The sequence below is a fragment of the Telopea speciosissima genome, chromosome 8, assembly GCF_018873765.1.
Source record: "Telopea speciosissima isolate NSW1024214 ecotype Mountain lineage chromosome 8, Tspe_v1, whole genome shotgun sequence".
NCBI lineage: Eukaryota > Viridiplantae > Streptophyta > Magnoliopsida > Proteales > Proteaceae > Telopea > Telopea speciosissima.
Genome location: NC_057923.1, coordinates 21,637,912 through 21,650,076, shown reverse-complemented (window position 1 = coordinate 21,650,076; position 12,165 = coordinate 21,637,912). Strand labels below are relative to the sequence as shown.

The 12,165-nt window shown below is 44.7% G+C and overlaps 1 protein-coding gene across 1 annotated transcript; it reads right to left on the bottom strand.

Moving 5' to 3' along the window:
- Nucleotides 1-9,199: 9,199 nt before the first annotated feature.
- LOC122672708 (protein FAR1-RELATED SEQUENCE 11-like) lies at nt 9,200-11,583 on the bottom strand. Its single transcript, XM_043870185.1, has 3 exons — nt 10,538-11,583; nt 9,999-10,439; nt 9,200-9,901 (listed from the first exon to the last, which is right to left on the bottom strand). The coding sequence occupies exons 1-3, from the start codon at nt 11,558-11,560 to the stop codon at nt 9,275-9,277; spliced, it is 2,091 nt and encodes a 696-aa protein (XP_043726120.1). The 5' UTR covers nt 11,561-11,583; the 3' UTR covers nt 9,200-9,274.
- Between the last annotated feature and the right edge of the window lie 582 nt (nt 11,584-12,165).

Below are 12,165 nucleotides of genomic sequence, written 5' to 3'. Positions count from 1 at the left end.
AGACTGGAAGAAATATTTGGAGGACAGAGATGTCCAAGAAATCCAATGGAGCTGCCCTTGGATGAAGGCCGAGAGAGAAAAATCAGAAACATCAGGGAACAATTATGTGAGATTCATGGGTTTAACTCACATCAGTTTTTATATCACTTCCTTAGTATCTCCGAGGCAGGAACAACCTAAGATGGAAAATTTCAGAACCCCAGAGATGTGACACAAGAAGTGGTGATGCTGTTATCCAAAAAATGTGACAAATAAGTGATATCAATTGGATGTTCCTATCTTTACTTGTTTGTCTGTCTTTTCTCAATTTCTCTGTCCTTGCTCATGTAATGGAACCATTTACCAATGGAATTTGTGCTTCTAAGGAAAGGGATGGAGTCTCATGTGCATTTCAAAGAAAGAAATATCCAATGAATTCATAGACAATTCGTTTATGTGTACAAAAAAAAAGAAGAAGAAAAGTGTACATAAAAATTGCACCAGTATCCATACCAAAATGTATAAACAAAAAAAAGAGAAGAGAAGGAAAATAAATGTACATAGTTGTAACAATATTTCCAAATAATAAAAAAAAAAAAAAAAAAAAAGAGGAGCGGTCATGACTTAGGGGAGTAATCGTCAACATCCAAGCCTCCCCCCTCTCCACTTTGGGACGCTATCAGGGCATCCCTCTCGACCTCAATCCGCGTAAGGTTGAACTGCAGCTGATCATTTGCAAGCCTGAGTCTCTCAATCTCTCTCCGACAATGGTCGAGCTCAACCCTCTAAAAAAGGAGAGAGAAAGAGAGAGAGAGGAAAATCAAAAGATAAGCAAGAAAAAAAATAATAAATAATAATAATAATAAAAAATTGAAATAAAAAAAGAAAAAAAAAAGAAAGAAGAGAAGGGGGGAAAGAGACGAAGCATTACCATACTATGGCCCGCGTCCACACGCGAGATGATCATCTCATCCATGCTCGCCATCATGCGCCTCATATCGGCATATCGGCTCGCATCCACCTAAACATGATAATCACCCAAAATGTCAAGAATTTGAAAAATAATGGATGAAGTTAGGAAAGTCGGATGTGCTTACCCCATCATAAGGAAGAGGGAGGCCTAGGTCCGTATCTGCAGCCCGAGGGGGTGGTAAGATGACCTCAACTATCCCAGGCTCGTGGTGGCGAATGAACCACGAATGATACCCTGGAATGTGGTCATCTGGACTAGCAATCCGCAGGGCTGGAACCTCTCCAGAAGGCCCAACACCTGACTCCACCTCCCCTACTCGGGAGGCGCGAGAAGAACTCCCACCACCATAGACCCCTGGAATCATGGGGCGACCTGGAAACTGTCAAGAAGAGAAACACATCAAAATAAAAGCTAGATTAACAATTTAAGGAGAAGAGGGGAAAATGGAGAAGATCTTACCTGAGGTCCCTTGCGGGTGAGGGGGACGCAGACTATATCTTGGAGAAGGAAGTCGGTATAGTCCGTCTAGGCTAGCACCAACCCAATCGCAGGCTCACCAACCCTCTAGTGCCTGATCTCATCCCGATCCATCAAGGCTGGTTGATGGACCCGAGCAGGAGGAGGGCAGGGCACCAAGCGAGCCTCAGACCACTGCAGGGACACTCGCTCTCCCAAGTAAAAAGCAAACCCCCATGGGCCCTCAAAAAGGACCCTACGAGTGGAGAGAGCTGAGGCCCTGTCAAACATGTCTGGCTCTAAAATCACCTCCCCCAAATAAGGACGGAGAGAAGCCTGTCAAGTAAGAGTCAAGATCAATGCAAAAAAAAAAAAAAAGAAGAGAAGAAAAGAGAAAATAAGATAAACAACCACTTTAAATTTACCTCGGTAGGCTGCAGCTCATTCAGGAGGCCGCGAATGGACCCAAGGTCCTTATGGCGACCGCTCCTGAGCAAGTGGGACTTACGCCATCGCGTAGTCTGAGGAAAGGTGGTTCCGGGGTCATCCCCAGGTCTGAAAGTAGGGACCCGGAATCGAAGGATCTCATAGCTCCACGTCTGCAATAGGCAATCATAAATGAGCTCAAAAAAGTAAGAATAAAATAAAAATAAAAAAGGAAAGAGAAAAAGGCAAAGTTGAGAGAACTAACCCATAAGACATAGCAGCATTCGATCAGGTTCGGCGACCCCACAACCAGATAGTCTAACATATCTAGGAAGTAGGCGTACGCCGAGCCCCCCCAATCGTAGCCCGCGGCCATGTCAAAATGCTCAAAGAAGCGAACATATGTGGCATCGGCTGTCACCGTACCCGTCATATCGCTGAAGATCACCTCCGCCAGCAAGAATAGGAGGAAGCATAGAGCCTGCTGATCCTGAAGGACGGACGAAGACTGGTCTGTAACGACCCTCTCATCCCAGCTACCCCTCAGGACCGATGCGGGGATCTCTCTCCCTGTAACGGCAATCCCCAACTGCTGCCTGTAGTACTCCAGGCGCTCTGATGGCTCCGCCGAGGCTATAATCCTCTCCTACGGAGTCAGTGTCACGGGTAACCCACCAAAGGGTAGTCCCGTGATCATGTAGAAATCTAGGGGGGGTGACCGTCGCCTCACCAAAGGGAAGGTGAAATGTATGGGTGCTTGGCCACCACCTCTCTATCAGAGCCCTCGCAGTCGGACTGTCCAACTCGCGAGCTAGGGAGGAGGCGATGTGCCCCAGCCCGGTCCAAACTACCCGCGACTATACCGCTAGGCAAAGTGTGCGGTACCACTCTGAAACAGCCTCCAGCCCACAATACTTCTTGGGCGAAGGAAGGGAGCTGCCCTGCAAAGAAAAATAAGGCAAATGGTTAGCCGAAATAATGAGGACAACAATTAAACAATTAAAAAAAAAAAAAAAGACAAAGAGGGAGAGGCTGTAAAAGGGGGTGTTACCTAGATTTGCGTGCCAAAAGATACTTAGGGTAGTGTTTGATGGCATCGCTTTGATTTGCATGCCACTAGGTGCCTAGGATGGTATCTAGAGGTGTTACCTAGACTTACGTGCCAAAGGATACTTAGGGTAGTGTCTGATGGCCTCGCTTTGATTTGCGTGCCACTAGGTGCCTAGGAGGGTATCTAGAGGCATTACCTAGATTTGCGTGCCAAAAGATACTTAAGGTGGTGTCTAATGGCTTCGCTTTGATTTACATGCCACTGGTTGCCTAGGAGGGTATCTAGAGGCATTACCTAGATTTGCATGCCAAAGGACACTTAAGGTGGTGTCTGACGGCCTCGCTTTGATTTGCGTGCCACTAGGTGCCTAGGAGGGTATCTAGAGGCGTTACCTTGATTTATGTGCCAAAAGACACTTAAGGTGGTGTCTGATGGCCTTGCTTTGATTTACGTGCCACTAGGTGCCTAGGAGGGTATCTAGAGGCGTTACCTAGATTTATGTGCCAAAGGACACTTAAGGTGGTGTCTGATGGCCTCGCTTTGATTTGCATGCCACTAGGTGCCTAAGAGGGTATCCAGAGGCATTACCTAGACTTACGTGCCAAAGGACACTTAGGGTAGTGTCTGAGGGCCTTGCTTTAATTTGCGTGCCACTAGGTGCCTAGGAGGGTATCTAAAGGTGTTACCTTGATTTGCATGCCAAAGGACACTTAAGGTGGTGTCTGACGGACTCGCTTTGATTTGTGTGCCACTGGTGCCTAGGAGGGTATCTAGAGGTGTTACCTTGATTTACGTGCCAAAAGACTCTTAAGGTGGTGTCCGATGGCCTCGCTTTGATTTACATGCCACTAGGTGCCTAGGATGGTATCTAGAGGCGTTACCTGGATTTGCGTGCCAAATGACACTTAGGGAAGTGTCTGATGGCCTCGCTTTGATTTACGTGCCACTAGGTGCCTAGGATGGTATCTAGAGGCGTTACCTAGATTTGCGTGCCAAAGGATACTTAAGGTGGTGTTTGATGACCTCGCTTTGATTTGCGTGCCACCAGGTGCCTAGGAGGGTATCTAGAGACATTACCTAGACTTGCGTGCCAAAGGACACTTAGAGTAGTGTCTGATGGCCTCGCTTTGATTTGCATGCCACTAGGTGCCTAGGAGGGTATCTAGAGGCGTTACCTTGATTTACGTGCCAAAAGACACTTAAGGTGGTGTCTGATGGCCTTGCTTTGATTTGCATGCCACTAGGTGCCTAGGAGGGTATCTAGAGGCGTTACCTAGATTTGCGTGCCAAAGGACACTTAAGGTGGTATTTGATGGCCTCGCTTTGATTTGTGTGCTACTAGGTGCCTAGGAGGGTATCTAGAGGCGTTACCTTGATTTACGTGCCAAAAGACACTTAAGGTGGTGTCTGATGGCCTTGCTTTGATTTGCGTGCCACTAGGTGCCTAGGAGGGTATCTAGAGGCATTACCTAGATTTGCATGCCAAAGGACACTTAAGGTGGTGTCTGATGGCATCGCTTTGATTTGTGTGCTACAAGGTGCCCTAAGAGGGTATCTAGAGGTGTTACCTTGATTTGCGTGCCAAAGGACACTTAAGGTGGTGTTTGATGGACTCGCTTTGATTTGTGTGCCACTGGTGCCGAGGAGGGTATCTAGAGGTGTTACCTTGATTTACGTGTCAAAAGACTCTTAAGGTGGTGTCTGATAGCCTCGCTTTGATTTACGTGCCATTAGGTGCCTAGGATGGTATCTAGAGGCGTTACCTAGATTGACGAGCCAAATGACACTTAGGGAAGTGTCTGATGGCCTCGCTTTGATTTGCGTGCCACTAGGTGCCTAGGATGGTATCTAGAGGCGTTACCTAGATTTGCATGCCAAAGGACACTTAAGGTGATGTTTGATGACCTCGCTTTGATTTGCGTGCCACCAGGTGCCTAGGAGGGTATCTAGAGGCATTACCTAGACTTGCGTGCCAAAGGACACTTAGAGTAGTATCTGATGGCCTCGCTTTGATTTGCGTGCCACTAGGTGCCTAGGAGGGTATCTAGAGGCGTTACCTTGATTTACGTGCCAAAAGACTCTTAAGGTGGTGTCTGATGGCCTCGCTTTGATTTGCGTGCCACTAGGTACCTAGGATGGTATCTAGAGGCGTTACCTAGATTTGTGTGCCAAATGACACTTAGGGTAGTGTCTAATGGCCTCGCTTTGATTTGCGTGCCACTAGGTGCCTAGGAGGGTATCTAAAGGCGTTACCTAGATTTGCATGCCAAAAGACACTTAGAGAAGTGTCTGATGGCCTCGCTTTGATTTACGTGCCACTAGGTGCCTAGGAGGGTATCTAAAGGTGTTACCTTGATTTGCGTGCCAAAAGACTCTTAAGGTGGTGTCTGATGGCCTTGCTTTGATTTGCGTGCCACTGGGTGCCAATGAGGGTATCTAGAGGCATTACCTATATTTGCTTGCCAAAGGACACTTAGGGTAGTGTCTGATGGCCTCGCTTGGATTTGTGTGCCACTAGGTGCCTAGGATGGTATCTAGGGGCATTAACTGGATTTACGTGCCATTAGGAGCTTGGGGGCGGAATCTAGGGACGTTACCTCTAATCTATGTGGTGAGGTATGAAGCTATTATAAATAAATGCATAAATTGAAAGGGAAAGAGTAAGAATACTGACCTGGCCCCATATGGAGCGGCAACCATGGCGGGCAGTGTCGGCCAAGGTGACCCCTGAAAGATACCATGCAGCCTGTGCATCGCGAGCAGTGGTACCAAGTAGTGGCTCTCGGTGAGGCTGGCATCCTCGTCGGCGGAAAGACATGGTGCGAGCGGATAAAAAGGGGTTGAAGTCAAAAATCAAAAACCGCAGAGCTTCGCAACAGAAATGAGAGTGAAGAAATGAGGGAGGGAGCCCTCTATTTATAAATTCTCTATCGCGCCCACGGCGCCGTGGAACAGCGGCCCACGACGCCGTGGAGGTTTGCCCACGGAGCCGTGAAGTCTGGCAAGGAGTCGTGCACACGGGGTCGTGCAAGCACGGTGTCGCCCATACACGGGGTCGTGCGGACCCCCACACGGCACCGTGGACCAAAAAAAAAAAAATCCCCAGTGAAATCCCTCAATACTAACTTTCGGTCGAGTGGCACCTTATAACCATCCAAGTTTGACTTTTGGTTGAGTGGTGCCTTATCACCCTCAAATTGGATCTTCGGGCCGAGTGGTGCCTTATCTAGATCTTCGGTCGAGTGGTGCCTTATCACCCTCCAAACTTGATGGTTTCGGTCGAGTGGAACCTTATAACCATCCAAGTTTGACTTTTGGTCGAGTGGTGCCTTATCACCCTCAAATTGGATCTTCGGGCCGAGTGGCGCCTTATCTAGGTCTTTGGTTGAGTGGTGCCTTATCACCCTCAAATTTGATCTTCGGGCCGAGTGGTGCCTTATTTAGATCTTCGGTTGAGTGGTGCCTTATCACCCTCAAAATTCTATCCCAGTAGAGTCCCTCATATTGGATCTGGTGGGCCGAGTGGTGCCTTATCTAGGTCTTTGGTCGAGCGGTGCCTTATCACCCTCAAAAATTGTTTGAGTAATGCTCACAAGATAAAGATTTGGTTCTTTCGAGTTTTTCTTTTGAGGATTATCGAAAGATTTCATCGCGATTAACCGCCTGTTTTTAGCAACTCTGTCGCCTTTGAGCAAAGCGTCAGCAGTACATGCTCTTGGTGACAAAATTAGTTGGTCTTTTGTCTTTACCCTTCGGCTGTTGGCACAGGCCTCGGCCAAAGAGGGGCAAACTGTAGACGCTTATTTTTTGTCACCCCCTAATTGGCGATGATGACAACGGGACATGGACGATGGATGACGCACTCTCCCTCTTTTCAGACCCAAAGATACCTGACCCATAAAACCAAGAACCATACTGAGCACAAAATGGCCAATTTTAGGCCCAAAAACAAGGAAAAATGGCACTGCGCTCCCACGGCGCCGTGGACGCCTTCCCACGGCACCGTGGGCACCTTCCCATGGCACTGTGGGGATGTGTACCGGATTTCCACAGCGCCATGAGGGGGTGTGACATCAGCCTGCTGACGTCACCCACGCCGTGGAGGACTTATCTGGCCAGGAGAGAGAAAGGGTCCCTCCCTATAAATAGGAGGGTCCCCTCCCACATTTCCCAAGGAATTTTGGGTGGAGAGACCCTCCCCAAATGATTTCTAGCCTCTTTTCCCCCCTTTTCACCCTCATTTCCCTTCATTCTCTCATGAGTGTGTGATTGCTTGAAGTTTTCTTGTGGCGGATAGATCCTTCGATTATCCCTCTGAGTATAGAGCGATTTGGCTCCTTGGCTTTGGTATCCCGTCTGTGCACGGATAACCATCGAAACTCCTTTGTTACAGACATTATTCTGTCTATTTACTCTTTTCCAAATCATTCGAAAGAGCCGTTACTCTGCTGAGAAAGAAGCAGCGTCGGTCCATTCGTCCATCTCCCCTGAGCCAGGGGCATACAACCATATAGGTATAATTATTGCATTTTTGTTGATCCAATGTAGTCCTTTCATATTTTACCGTTTTAGTCCGCATTTTTCACATATATAATGTAGTTTATTATGCTTTAGTTCAATTCATAGCATCTGAATGTAGTTCAAAATATCCCTCATCCCCGTAATAAGAGAGAGATAACATTCGTCCTTATGTAGCATCTAACACAGAGAGACCGGCTTCAGCCTGCACCTTCGCACACTCGTAACCTGACCCCTTACCCGAACCTTTGGTCGGACTATATGGAGTCACGTAGCCCGATTCCGCTCACCACTGGTAGGGCTACACTTAATGGGTCCTAGGCCCTAACCCTAGTTGGCGACTTCTCATTATATTAGCATATTTTAATGCATTATCCCAATCCCCCATTTATCGATATCATACATTGACAATGTTATCCACATCCATACACACACACATGTATCTCCCAAAACCCTATGTCGCCATATACCACAAAGGGCAAGGGCTGAGGAAACCTTCGTCCCGAAGGACCGCGGTACTTACATCCTACGATACTAATCCGTCTATTATTTTCATTATGTAAATTGTAAAAAAAGTTAGTCCACCCCTCTTTAATCTCATCATTGTTTATTAAAAGAACAGTTTTCCTCCACCCATAGAGGATGGTTCACAAACCCCTCCTAGGGTTTTGTATGTTCCAAAATACCCTCCCAATACTCATTCTCGCCCTCTCCCACCCCTTAGTGGATGGGATCCCATTCACCGTGGGTGGAGGGAAACTCAATCCCCAATAAAATATTACCATCTTCACTTTTAATACATTTAACATTGGTTGAAATCTCAACTCTTTGTGCTTAACTTCTTGTATCATATTCCATAGCTCTATCTTCTTAACTTCGTCTCTATTGAATGATGATTACTCATTCCAAAAAATGTTTGTATCATAAAATTTGTCAAAAACCAACAGGGCTTGATGATCTTTAACCTTCAAACTTCTTCCTTTTAATATTTATTAAGTTTTTCTCTCCTGAGCAAGTTGAATATCTATTCCATGATTATTCAGGTATTTCATCATCCTGTTTAGAAGATCCACTGCCTTCTACTGTTGCAACAAACTACCACACTCTCGTGAATGAATTTGATTCTCATCCTCAAGTCACACTGAAACACATGGTCTGCACATTTAAACCAAAGTCGGAGCAGCTTCAATGGTGACCAGGAACTAGTTTTTCTGTACCGGTTCACCTCAGGAGCCTGTCCTGTGAGCTATGGGCTGCAAGAGGCAATCATGGCCGGAAATCATAGGCAAGTGGTTGAAGTTGCTTCAAAATTGGAGAGAATTTCAGGTGTACTGAACAGAGATCAGAATTTTCTACTCTTCAAGAACAATGGCTGAATACCTTACTAGCAGTATCAAAGAACTGCGAAATTAGATTGGATAATGATGATGCTGATGATTTGTTTCAAATTAGGAAAACGGTGGGGACTGCCATCCAACTTCCTAGGCGTTTCAGCCGCATCACACGTAACACTGGCTATAGAAGATTTCTTTCAGATCAAACGTTCATGAAATTTTGTTAGCCTTCTGTAACAGAAGCTACTACTGACTACAGTCAAGCAAGGATTTAAGAATCAAGTACCAAACCAGTTTATCCTGACCAGATCCAGTAAGAAAAGCCTAATAGCATTGAATCAGCTGATCCATGTCTGCATATTAATAATGTAAGTAACATGGCAATAACACCCCCCCTCCCCAAAACCGCGGAAAACAATAATTACGGGCATGATATTCAAGATGCAGCTAATGGCTATTACCTGCATCCTCTGTATTATCCATGTCCTTGTTCCTTTCGTCAATGCAGACCTCTGGATTTAAAAGAGCGGAAAATATTTAATCACCAGGAGCATTGGTACATAATTCAATTGCTGTCATCTCAACCCCAACATCACCATGATCACTACTTGAGCCTCCATGTGACTTCGCATCATTGAGAGTCTTAGTCAATACTTCCAAGACAGTAGAGAATACAGATACGGACTTGGCGGATTCTTTTATCAACTCCATGGCAATAGGCTTCAGTACTTTAAGTCTCTCCAAGTAAGCATTGCTTTCCATACTTGCCTCCCGCCGCCAGCGAACTGGTAAGTACTGATCAGGGGTTCCAAAGCAGTTGTTCCTTTGTAACACTGCCACAGCATGTCTACATAGAATTCCAGTAAATTCAAAGGCCCTACAGCTACAACTAACAACCCCTCCACCCACAACATGATAAACCTTACAGCCTTTGTCTTCTGTTGAAGCATGTTTTACAAGCCATTCCCCATTGTCAATCTGTTGCACTCGATAAAAGAATGATTGAAGTATCTCCTTCTGGTATTGATTGAATGCATATGGGGTTAATAATTTTGATGCATGTTCTTCAATGGGCGCCCCTGTTTTAAGAACAATCTTGTTAACCTTTTGTTGCATGTTCTGTTTTTCCCCTGCCAGAACTATGGTGTCAACAGCCCGTCCGACCTGAATTTCCCAATTCAAAATGATTTGGTCAGAAAATTAGTATTTCAAAAATTCTATAAAACATAAATGCACTAATGCAAATATCTACATAACCTACCTGTTCCATGAATTCAGTGAGCAAGGTTTCTGATGTAATGAATCTCTTCATGAAAGAGTTCATCGATTCTGATCTGTTTGTTGTCCAAATACCAACAAACGAGGACTTCAGGAATGGCTTTGCCCACAATGCACGCAACTCATATAAATTAATCCAATTCAGATCCCCACTAAGTCCATACATTTCACCCATGTCCCTCCAGCCTACATCAAAGTCTTCTTCACTTTCGGCCTCATTCAACTTATAAAATTCCTCCTGCCACTTATTGTAACGTGTTCCTAGTAGGCTAGAAAACCACCCAGGAGCCTTCTTCGTGATATACCACATGCAAAATGCATGCCTTGTACCTGGCATCTGCTCCCTAACAGCTTCTCTGATTGCAGAATCTTGATCAGTGAATATAATTTTCGGATGTTTACCATTCATAAACCTTAGAAATACCTTGACCAAAATTATAAAACCAATATCAACAATGCACCCTGAAATGAAGTCGGAAAAAGTTAATAAAAGAAGGGAAATTTAAATCTAATTTAACTTACTTTTAATGCCCATGAAAATGATGAGGCCTTCTCATTGCGTAGTAAACAACATCCAAATAGGCATGAAACCCCATGATTGGTAACACCAACCCAAATTCCAACTATCATATCATAAGCATTAAGCTTATTGCTGGTGTCAAACACAACCAAATCACCGTAGTGCTCATAACCTCGAACAGATGAAGCATGACACCAGGCAATATGCTCCAACCTATTTTGTTCATCAACACTATAATCATATCGAAATTCAGCATCCTTTTCCTGCATACTTCTACACAAAAGCACAAGGTTGGCAGCATCATACTTCCGCTCTATGTTCTTGCTTTGACTTAAAAAATTCCTTATATCTGTTTCATTAAAGGGCAATCCACCAACTTCAACCTTTTGCTCCACCTCTAGTAGTCTCATCATTTGCTTCACTGACATTCCAGACTTTTCCATTTCCACTAGGCGGCCCTTGTAATAATCTGAAATGTACCGATAGGCGGGTAAGTGACGCACTTCATCCTCAGTGAGTAGCTCATGGTTATGCTTATCAGAAAAGCTACTGACCTGCCATGTCACAGCTTCAGCTGTCTTAACCCTATAAACACACAAGTGAGCCTCACACATGCATCTAACTGACTTACGATTCCTTCCTTCGTTGCCATCATCCATTCTCTTTCGTTTCCCCTTCCCTGCTCGGTGGCAAACAAAGTCTCTCCGGTAAATCTCCTTTGAACCATCTTCTATTACATAAGTGCGTTGCTTCCGAATGGAAAATCCATGTTTCTTCGCATACCTGATATATGTCTCAAAAGCTTCTTCTGCAGTACCAAAGACTTTCCCTGGATGTAGCATATCATTGGAAAGTCCATTGTAAACACTATCCGCTGATGCTTCTTCTGCAGGACCAAAGATTTGCCCAGAATGTAGTGAAACACTGGAAGGTTCACTAGAATCACTCTCCTCTGAGTTTTCTTGCTGGCCAGCTACATCCATACCAAATGGAACTGTTCTGCCCTCAGAGAGTAATGATTCCATCTGCAAAACATAGATAACAGAATAATTGAGTTATTTGAGACAAGTAACATGTTACATACCAACATCCTGATAGTACTCCCCAAGTTAACAAACCATTAAATGCTTCTCTCTATAAATTGAGGATGATAAGATGAGGTATCCAATGGCATTCATAAGATCACATTTGGAAAAAGTACCAACATTGATTTTGATCAACAAGAGGATATATCCATGTCAAATGCACAGATAGGCCCAGACAATCCATATATACCAATTCAAGGGATTAATACTACTTTTCTCTAGCACACTCAGTGGAGATCCCAGTTATCACCATTGTAATTTTTACTGTTTGCTAGATGTCCAACTGGTTCCTGATGGAAGTTATATCCAAGGATTAAAGTATCAGTACTACATATCATATCGGCAGGGTGATTTTAAGAAAAGTATCTTGCTGCATCAGAGAAACGCAAGATACACATGGAAATGGTCAAGATATGCATGGAAATACACTTTCGGAGAAAAAAATAGTATAAATAAGCAATATATAACATTAAATCATGCATAAACACTAAATGGAGAACAACATATAACGAGACAAGTGCATTCAATTGAAATTGGTATAAAAG

Excerpts from the sequence above, each read along its gene's own strand:
- LOC122672708 (XM_043870185.1), bottom strand. The coding sequence starts at position 11,560 with ATGGAATCATTACTCTCTGAGGGCAGAACAGTTCCATTTGGTATGGAT. Across the intron at positions 10,440-10,537 it reads CATTTTCATGGGCATTAAAA|GTATTTCTAAGGTTTATGAA; the intron begins GTAAGTTAAATT and ends ATTTTGGTCAAG. Across the intron at positions 9,902-9,998 it reads TCACTGAATTCATGGAACAG|GTCGGACGGGCTGTTGACAC; the intron begins GTAGGTTATGTA and ends TGGGAAATTCAG.